At 41.0% G+C, this 10,573-nt stretch overlaps 1 protein-coding gene across 2 annotated transcripts; it reads left to right on the top strand.

Moving 5' to 3' along the window:
* Positions 1–236: 236 nt before the first annotated feature.
* znf622 (zinc finger protein 622) lies at positions 237–8,878 on the top strand. 2 transcript variants are annotated; one of them, XM_029641980.2, is made up of 8 exons: positions 237–342; positions 929–992; positions 1,170–1,751; positions 1,951–2,226; positions 3,286–3,448; positions 3,721–3,836; positions 7,265–7,408; positions 7,860–8,878. In XM_029641980.2, the coding sequence occupies exons 2-8, from the start codon at positions 941–943 to the stop codon at positions 7,991–7,993; spliced, it is 1,467 nt and encodes a 488-aa protein (XP_029497840.1). In that variant the 5' UTR covers positions 237–342; positions 929–940; the 3' UTR covers positions 7,994–8,878. The 2 variants fall into 2 exon arrangements, with proteins under 2 accessions (XP_029497840.1, XP_029497839.1); XM_029641979.2 differs by having other exon boundaries at positions 1,948–2,226.
* Positions 8,879–10,573: the final 1,695 nt, after the last annotated feature.

Genomic DNA, 10,573 nt, shown 5'->3' with positions numbered 1-10,573 from the left:
AATAAATATAAAAATATTTCATATATAGTGATTTGCATTGTGGGCATTTATTTGACCTGGGAACATGTTGTAAAACCCAAATGTAATGCAAATGTCACTTAAATATGAATCAGTGTTAATGTTTAGACATTATGTTTCATTTATCATGAATAAATACAGGGTTTTGAAACGTTTCTACTGTTACGTGGATTACTTTTATTTTGAAAATGTCCGAAATTCCATGACCTGGAAATACTTTTGTAAGTGTCGCTGAAACCCACGTGTGGAGGAAGACAAGTTTGCAGTCGTTTGCATAAACACGTAGTTAGCTTCCACATTTTCTTCAAGGAGGGCTTTGAATTGGTAGGTGAACTGTGATTTTATTTGTCAAGTGTGTAAATTGTTTGTGATATCCTTTCTAGCTAGAAGTTAACTGAAGTTTCAGACATCAAGCTTATTAGTGGCCAAATAGCTAGCTACCGGTTAGCCTAGCATTAGCACGTCATTGCTCACGTATAAATATGATTTCGCTAATGCTATCAAGTCAATGCCTTACTGGCTGCGCTTGCCTAGTCAAAATATGTTCCATGACGTTATAAAAATGATATTGTCACCTGTAGCAAATCACATTTTAATTGTCACATGCTTCGTAAACAGGTGTGGAATAACAGTGAAATTCGTACGGGCCCGTCTCTACCAGTAACGTTAGCTAGCTAGTCAGCTAGAAAGGTGTAATTAAACGTTACAGTGATTTGTTTTTCATGAGAGATATATCTGGCTGGCAACATCCTGTTCATCCTACCAATACAAATAAAAAATGTTCATGCAGTGATAGCTGTTTGTATTCATGAAGCATAGCTAGCTAGTAAGCTACCACTGCATGTAGCTAGGTCTGTAGCTAACGTTAAACCTTACATTTGGGACTAACTACATACTTTTTGGTTCTCAGGTTGACTTTAGAATGAATATTCCTATTAACTACGATGACGAACCTGCCCCCACAAAAGTTCATGGTAAGTGGAAATATATAGGTAACGTTAGTCTCGTATAGTCCAAAAGATGAATATATATCTGCAATGGTTACTATTGGTCAATGGTCATTTCAATAAATTATATAAAGCCATTAATTCTTGAAGAATATTAACTATAGGGGAGCCACTGTCGGCTAATCTTCTTGTTTATCTTTCTAGCCACAACCATGTCCTCGTATACCTGCATCAGCTGTCGTGTGGCCTTCGCAGATGGTGAGGTCCAGCGTGCCCACTACAAAACCGACTGGCACCGTTACAACCTGAAACGCAAAGTTGCCGACATGCCCCCTGTGACTGCAGAGAACTTCCAGGAGCGTGTGCTGGCGCAACGGGCCGCCACCGAACAACAGGTGACTGGCGCCACTGTCAGTGAGGGCTGCACCACGTGCAACAAGAAGTTTTCCAGCTCCAATGCCTACCAGAACCACCTGCAGTCCCACAAGCACCAGCAGGCAGAGAAGCAGGCCTTGCTGGCAGCCCAGAAGAAAGTGGAGATGATGAATGAGAAAAACCTGGAGAAGGGCCTTGGGGACGACGGCAAGGTGGACCACAATGCCAAGAACGAAGCGCTACAACAGGCCCTAAAGCCGCCGCAACGGCCCAATCCGGAAAAGGCCCAGGCTTCAGGAGTGGAGAGGCCAGCAGCGGATAAGGCCAAGCCGGAGAAACCGCCCAGGCTGCAATGGTTTGAGGGGCAAGCAAAGAAGATGGAGGGAGAGGAATTGGCCACAGCAGAGGAAGGTATGATGTCTGACTCAAGTAGGCCTGAATTAACTTGTGTAGGATCTATCTGGATTGCATGAAGAGGTGGCCAAGAATGTGTCAACTTCTGTGAAGATGATTGTAAAATCAAAACGCCATCCCTATTTGTCAGCGTTGCTGTGGTTGTCTTGGGTCTTCTGTCTGTCTCCATTGTCACTCCGTTTCTTTATTTCAGAAGAGTGGGAGGATGTGGATGGCGACAATGACATGGATGATGATGACTTCGAGGAAGATGCTGACGAAACCATGGAGCACGAGGAAGGGGATGGTGCTGCTTCGGCTTCCCCCCACCACGCCGTTCTACCAGGGGCCATCCCCCCCACGGACTGTTTGTTCTGCCCCCACCACTCTCACTCACTCCTCAAAAACCTGGCTCACATGACAAAAGTGCACAGCTTCTTCCTGCCCGACCTGGAATTTCTAATCAACCTCAAGGGACTAATTTGCTACCTGGGTGAGTGGAAGTCCATAAGTGTCATCAGGTCCACCATTGTTCTACCCAGAGTGGCTGAATATCTTTACACCGTTAGCTTGCTCGATGGTTCATGCACCTTGTTTTGAAAGCATGTCCTTTTCTATAATCATGTCTTGCCTAGGGAAAATAACCTGTAGCTAGGGTCTAGAGTTTTTCCTCTTCCGGTTTTTAGACGTGAAACTGAATGATTTTCTGACCGCGTATTCTTTGTCTTCAAAGAGCAGCTTGGTTGAACCCCCTAGCAACAAAAAAATGAACACCTGTTGTCTTTCTTGACTTTTTTTTTCATTTATTTTAGCCAGAGAGTCATGCTTGAGACCAATTGACTCTTTTGCGAATCAGTCCTGCATGAACACATCAATAAACAGCAATTACACTATACATGCTGTATCATGTCCGGCTGTGATTGGGAGTCCCATAGGGCGGCGCACAATTGGCCCAGCATGGTCCAGGTTTGGCCGGGAAACGCTTTCATTATAAATTATACATTTTATTCTTAACTGACTTGCCTAGTTAAATAAAATACAAATGTCTATATACACATCAATTACACAATGCATGAAAATCAAACACGATTGTATGAAACAAATGCTTTCTTCAGTAAAAAGGCCCTCTAACATCTCCCTGAATTGCCCTCGAGGCATCAACTACACAAACTTTAAGGCGTTTGAGATCATTTCATATGACGTCCAAAAAAACTAAAAGCAGATTTACCCAACTGTGGTGATTGAAGGGAGAGTTGGCCTTCCCTGAGACTGGGTCTGGTAACTTATACGTCTGAAGGTAAACAATGAGGTAAGGTATGGCGGGTGTTTATGCCATACCTTACCTTATTGTTAAGCTTCAGGAGGGGTTGATTTATCTACCTTAGTTGAATGCACTGAGTGTAAGTTGCTCTGGATAAGAATGTCTGCCAAATGTTTTTAATTTACATTTAGGTCAATCTAAACCTGAATCGGAGGAGTCTCTTGCGTCATTTCTCTGCTATTGAAAGCTCACTCATAAATCTTAAACATACTCTTGTTCTTTGTGTTGCAGGAGAGAAAGTGGGCGCTGGTAAGGTGTGTCTGTGGTGTAACGAGAAAGGCCGCTCCTTTTACTCCACTGAGGCAGTACAGGGCCACATGACCGACAAAAGCCACTGCAAGCTCTTCACCGACGGAGATGCATCGCTGGAGTTTGCCGACTTCTACGACTTCAGGTAGATGTCAAATACCAGGGCTCCTATAGTCTAACCTTTTTCACTTTACTGAGCTGAACCAAGCTGTACTGTGCTTGCCTGGTTCCAGCACTGTAGTTGCTGGAACTAGGCTGGAAAGGACAATGTGAAGAAGAAAAATCAGAGCCAGCACAGAATTCAAGTATGCACCGTAGTAGGAAAGGGGCTCTTCTGCCCCTCACTTTTTTTATCTTTGATTGTAATTATATATTAGCAATTTCTCAAGCGGCCATTTTGTGAAATGTTGTTTGCAGGACAAGTTATCCTGACCAGAAAGAGGGAGATGATGCTGAGATGGAGGATGAAGAGTTGCCGGACGGGAAGAACATAGACTACGATGATGATACGCTGGAGCTCACCCTTCCCTCAGGTGAAATCAAATTATTTTCACATGCTTCGTAAACATCAGGTGTGGACTAACAGTGACATGCTTACTCACGGGCCCTTCCCATCAATGCAGAAAAATAAAAAAATGAACACAGGAAATAAATAGGCAATGATAGCTTGGCTATATACAGTGCATTAGGAAAGTATTCAGACCCCTTGACCTTTCTCCACATTTTGTCACATTAAAGCCTTATTCTAAAATGGATTAAATCCTCTTTTTCCTTCAATCTACACACACTACCCCGTGACAAAACAAAGTTTTTAAATAAAATATCACAAGTATTTAGACCCTTTACTCAGTACTTTGTTGAAGCACCTTTGGCAGCTATTACAACCTTGAGTCTTCTTGGTTATGGTGCTACAAGCACACCTGTATTTGGAGTTCCCCCCCATTTCTTCTCAAGCTTGGTCAGGCTGGATAGGGAGGACTCTCCAGAAGACCTTATATAGACAGGTGGGTGCCTTTCCAAATCATGTCCAATCAATTGAATATACAACAGGAGGACTCCAATCAAGTTGTAGAAACATCTCAAGGATGGTCAATGGAGTTAAATTGAGTCTTATAGCAACAGGTCTGAATGCTTATGTAAATAAGGTAAATGTATTTTTGCCATTATGGTGTAGTTTGAGATTTTTATTTAATACATTTTAGAATACAGCTGTAATGTAACTTTTTCCACATTTTGTTAAGGGGTCTGTATACTTTCCGAATGCACTGTGTGTATATAATATATATTATACACACACAGTCCAGGTAAAGTTTGGACACCTATTCATTTAAGGGGTTTTCTTTATTTTTACTATTTTATACATTGTAGAAAAATTGTGAAGACATCAAAATTATGAAGTAACACATTGAATCATGTGCTAAACAAATAAGTGTTAAACTAATCAAAATACATTTTAGATCTTTCAAAGTAGCCACCCTTTGCTTTTATGACAGCTTGCTCTTGGCATTCTTTCAACCAGCTTCACCTGGAATACTTTTCCAACAGTATTGAAGGAGCACTCGTTGGCTGCTTTTCCTTCACTCTGCGGTCCAACTCATCCCAAACCATCTCAATTGGGTTGCAGTAATCCACCAATCAAGCCTTTATGGTGACGTGGCCAGACAGAAGCCACTCTTCAGTAAAAGGCACATGACAGCTTGCTTGGAGTTTGCCAAGACACCTAAAGTCTCTAACAATAAAAAAAAACAAGATTCTCTGGTCTGATGAAACCAAGATTGAACTCTGCCCTGAATGCCAAGCGTCACGTCTGAATGAAACCTGGCACATCCCTACGGTGAAGCATGGTGGTGGCGGCAGCATGCTGTGGCAATGTATTTTTTTCATCGTCATTCACTGGGAAACTAGTCAGGATTGTGGGAAAGATTAAAGGAGCGAAGGACAGATCTTTGATAACCTGCTCCAGAGCGCTCAGGACCTCAGACTGGGACGAGGTTCACCTTTCAACAGGACAACGCAGGAGTGGCTTCAGGACAAGTCTCTGAATGTCCTTGAGTGTCCCAGCCAGAGCCCGGACTTGAACCCAATCAAACATCTCTGGAGACCTGAAAATAGCTTAATCCAACCCGACAGAGATTGAGAGGATCTGCAGAGAAGAATGGGAGGAACTCTCCAATTACAAGTGTACAAATGTAGCGTCACACTCAAGAATACTCGAGGCTGTAATCGCTGCCAAAGGTGCTTCAACAAAGGACTGAGTAAGGGGCTGAATACTTTATGTAAATGTGATATTTCCGTTTAAAAAAATATATGTTTAAAAATGTCTAAACCCGTTTTTGCTTCATTATGGGTTATTGTGTGTAGCTTGAGGGGGGGTTATTTTATTTATTTTAGAACAAGGCTGTAACAATGTGGATAAGTCAAGGGGTCTGAATGTTTTCCTAATGCAGTGTGTGTAGGAGATACTGAATGCCATTTGTTGAGTTTGGAAATTTACCAGCGAATGTTTACGAGACATGCAAATTAACCGTTTTCATGCATGCTTGTCTGAAGGAAAAATTGTACTGGCTCTGGAGTAGCATACGTTGAGTCTGGAGTCGCTAGGGCAACTGTCCTTCTCGGTAAAGATGGGGGAAGAGCAGATGGGCTGAGAACAGAGGAAATAAAAAACACAAATCAAGATTGCAGCTATATAGAACTAAACCAAAGGTCTTTGACTTCTCAAACACAGCAGAAAGGTAACACTATGATGCCCCGTCAATTTATTAATTCAGCCACTTAACATAGACTGCAAGTTAAACTTAGCAGTCGCGTTAACACATAGTTGACGCAGGGGAAAGAACGCATAACAATTATCTTGCTGCGTTTTGTAAATGCAGATTTAAAATGCTTATTGTAATTTCTCCTCTGCATCAGGCTAATTTTGTGCTTCAGTTGCACATCTAAGCTGGGACAATAATTCACGAACGGGCATTCTATCAGCAGACAGCGCTGACTTACGTGTAGTTACTTTTCTACGGTACTTTTCCAAGATTGCCTAATGTTTTGCTCCAAGTTAATGTAACTGGCTACTATCTTTCTAAACTCAGGACCTTGTCTTATAAAGATAATTTGTAAAAATCCAAATAACTACACAGATCTTCATTGTAAAGGGTTTAAACACTGTTTCCCATGCTCGTTCAATGAAGCATGAACAATTAATGAACATGCACATGTGGAACGGCCGGTAAGACACTAACAGCTTACAGACGGTAGGCAATTAAGGTCACTTATGAAAACTTAGGACACTAAAGAGACCTTTCTACTGACTCTGAAAAACACCAAAAGAAAGACGCCCAGGGTCCCTGCTAATCTGCGTGAACGTGCCTTAACCTCATGCCTCCTTGCAGCATGCCTATCTGCAGTCCTATGGTGGTCTGCTTGAAATATGTTGGCATTACAGACTGGGTCAGGGAGTAGTTTGAAATGTCTCTGAAGACACTTCCCAGCTGGTCAGAGCATGCGCTAGTACGCAGCCTGGTAGTATGCAGCCCGGCAACTAGGAGTGCCACCTCTTGATGAGCATTTTCTTGTTTGCTTAGTGTGCAGTCTTAATGCCAGCATCGGTTTGTGGTAAATGGACAGCTACGAAAAATCTAGATCAACGCTCTTGCTAAATAGTACGGCCTACAGATTATCATGAAGTATTCAAACTCGGGAAACACTATGATGAATGTCTTGTAAATTTTGATTTCTGCTATCTGACCAAATGTACGCAAATTATGAACTGCCATTTGTCTTGAACCCCTCTTAACATCTCTTTAGAATTAGATGGGCTGTCCTCAACTCCCTTTAGACCAGAGGTTTGCAATCTTATGCGCAAAGGGCCCGTGTATGTGCAGGCCACAGCCGTAACATGCCATATTAAACTAATCATCGCTTCCAACTAATACATATTTTCTTATCTCTCGCTGTTTTTCCTCAGGTGCTAAGATTGGCCACCGCTCTCTGATGCGATACTACAAGCAGCGTTTCGGCGCACCCAGGACTGTGGCCTTGGCCCACAACAGGAACGCGGTGGGTCGGGTACTCAGACAGTACAAGGCCCTGGGCTGGGGTGGAGACATGGGTAAGGGTCAACACTACACATCAACCATGATCCATGCAGGGTTGCCTCCTACACATTCACTACTGAACTCTATACTTGAGTGAACCTATATATTACTTAACACGTGCATAGATAAATTAATAAGCCAGTCTATACATTAATTGAGCTTAATTTACAGATAATCCTGAGTTCACAATTTGATTTAGAGATGAACCAATAGTCTTTATTTAAACTCTCATTCAATACTTCAGTGTATACCTTTTTGTTCTACCCTTATGGAAACCAATGCGGTTTTGAGACTTCAATTTTCCACAATTCAAAATATCTTCCATTTTAATTTTAAATCCCCAAATGACTATTTTGAAGGTGTTTGACCAAGGACGGTATGGAGCATGTGACCACAGCAGTAACAAAGCTGAATACAATTAATTGACCAAACCCATTCACCATTCATTGCTTGTTTTCTATCTAGGTAAAAACTCTTTCCATCAGAACCAGAAGGACATGAAGTTTGTCCAGAAGATGAAGTCAAGGTGGATGCTGAAGATAGGCATGGGCAACAACTCTAACAAACAGACCCACTTCAGGCTCCAAGTCATGTTCTAGTCCCTTGACACAAAATGCAGCGTTAGATCCCCATATACATGACTCTCATATCATTGGACAGTCCCTAAACCTCTTATGGCTAATGTCTTTTGCATCGTTCAAAGATGTCTGTTGTAAACATTCAGCACTCGTTATATCTGCTCCATATTGCAAAGGACTTCACCATGACATAATTTTCAGAGCCGTTAATATTTACTGGATATGTCATATTCTATTCATGATCCGAGGTCCTATACAAAATACTAAGTTACTGTTTTGTATTTTGACAAATGGCTGTATATTTCACATCATGAAATTCTGACTTGGATAATTTTCTGTCTAATTCATGCTGTCATTCCAGCAAGTAATTGTTTATAAAATATTGAGGTTGAGTAATAAACATTAAGGAATTGTTATGTTTCACATTTGACAAATGTAACTGATTCCATTGGTAAATGGACAATTTTATGACAATTTTATGCCCATTTGGTTATTGAGTTTATGGGTATTTATTTGTGCAAAGCACAAATAGAGGGATCAGTCACTTTGGATAGGTTTTTGCCAGCAAAATTAATCAAACATATTGTTGCAAATTCAGGAGGAAGCCATGACCGTGATTATAACCCAGTGACTGTCCAGCCAACACCTTAACTGTTACGGCAGGAGGTCTCAAACTCTTAACACCTAGCTACCTTGTTAAGGTCGCTACAACATTTTTTAGAAGTCAAAGGTATATTTCCCCAAAATTGGAAAATATAATTTGCTTCCTGAACTTGCAGTCTAAGGACAAGGAGAAACTGCAATCCACACTGGTTGTGTTTAATGCACAGAGCAAAAATAGAAAAGCAATGTACAGTGTTGGTTTCATGTGCTGAAATAAAAGATCCCAGAAATGTTCCATATACATTTTTTTTGTATTTCTCAAATTTTGTGCACAAATTTGTTTACATCCCTGTTGGTGATGAGTTGTTGCCAGATAATTTTTAATGTTAATTTCTCTACCATAAGCCGCCTCAAGTCATTTTAGAGAATTTGGCAGTACATCCACGCAGACATGCTGATGTCAATGTTGTGAACAGTGCCCCATGTTGGCGGTCAGATTATGGTATGAGCAGGCATAAGCTACAGACAGCGAACACAGTTATATTTCAGCATTGACAATTTCAATGCAAAGATCCTGTGCCATCACCTCATGTTTCAGCATAATGCATGGCACAAAGGATCTGTACACAATTCTTGGAAGCTGAAAATGTAACTCAGTGAAATCTTTTGAAATAGTTTCCTGTTAAGTTTTATATTTTTGTTCAGTGTATAATGTTATTCCGGATGCCCTAGAAAATAAAGGCTAATTTCCTTGAATCATTCAACGTTACATTACCATAGGCCCATTGTATTTTCACAATGAAATTAGACTCTTTTTTTTGCTATTATACGTTAAATCACTGATTTCTAATGAAATAATATAGAAAATATTCCAGGAATCCTATGTTACATAATATATGGATGAGGAATTGATGTATGAACTGTTTTTTTATTCCACAGAATTGCTTAAGATAACCAAATAGAAAATGGTAGAGAGGGTTTTGGAGCCATCGAATGAGTCCTGGTCTCAGATTGGAAACATAATCACCTCTTCAAATGGCAGGACAAAGACATCTTGTCATCAGTCCACGCAGCACTGAAACCTGTGTCTGACTTCACTAATGTTCTCTCTGGTGACAGTTACTGGGGGGCAGAGGCGGGGGTACTGCTGTGACTGAGGGAGATGATGACTCGAACAATGCAGCCACCACCTGCCAAGAAAGTGAAATTAGGGGATCTCCAGAAGTGAAGGCCCTATACCACTGCCCCTACAGTATACCCCTCAGAGTCTGTGCAGACACTGAACTAACTCGCTACCTGCAGGAACAGCCTGATAATCCCCTGACCTGGCGACTCGCTATCCATTGTCAAAGCTGGCACGTAGATACATATGTATTTGTGCCACGAGCACTGCACCAGAGTGAATGTTCAGCATTGCGGGGAACAGTGTTACCCATGTCCGCTCATGAGATAGATGATGCGTAGTTTACATTTTACCAGCCGACTCCATTTGCTATAAAATAGCTTTTTTATTTGTTTTATAATATATTAAAGTATTTTTGGTTTTATTATAGATCTATAGATCTGTTAATATTAGCTCCTACCTATTTATGTTGCTGCTTTTAGTGGTAATTTATTGTAGAAGAGCTAGCCTTCGTTTGACGTGTGGACTTTAATACAATGCATGTTTTTGTTGCTTTATGCTTTATAAATAGCCTAATAACAAGAGTCCCATAGGCGTCATGTCCAGAAGGCTAGTAAATATAATTAAATTGCAAAAAATATATAGCCTAATTAGCCTACCCCTGTCTATACAGAAATATATACATTTAAAATAGGCTACTTAACCAAAAAGCATGATTTGGAGGATCAGAGGATCATTAAAAAAAAGCTGTGGATTGTTTTTAAATCGCATAGCTTGTCGGAAGGCAGTGGGCGCTTCACATAGGCTACCAAATAGATGATTGTTGAGTTGAGAATAGAGTACCACAGTAGGAGTCATAATACCCATAAAACCTT

Source organism: Oncorhynchus nerka, linkage group LG9b (genome assembly GCF_034236695.1).
Source record: "Oncorhynchus nerka isolate Pitt River linkage group LG9b, Oner_Uvic_2.0, whole genome shotgun sequence".
Taxonomy (NCBI): domain Eukaryota; kingdom Metazoa; phylum Chordata; class Actinopteri; order Salmoniformes; family Salmonidae; genus Oncorhynchus; species Oncorhynchus nerka.
Note: the sequence above shows the minus strand (reverse complement) of the source record. Positions and strands in the feature narration are given on the sequence as shown.

Bases quoted from the DNA above. Each gene is read 5' to 3' on its own strand.
- znf622 (XM_029641979.2), top strand. From the start codon at position 941: ATGAATATTCCTATTAACTACGATGACGAACCTGCCCCCACAAAAGTT. The intron at 993-1,169 runs GTAAGTGGAAAT...TTATCTTTCTAG, and splicing joins TGCCCCCACAAAAGTTCATG to CCACAACCATGTCCTCGTAT. The intron at 7,409-7,859 runs GTAAGGGTCAAC...TTTTCTATCTAG, and splicing joins GGGCTGGGGTGGAGACATGG to GTAAAAACTCTTTCCATCAG.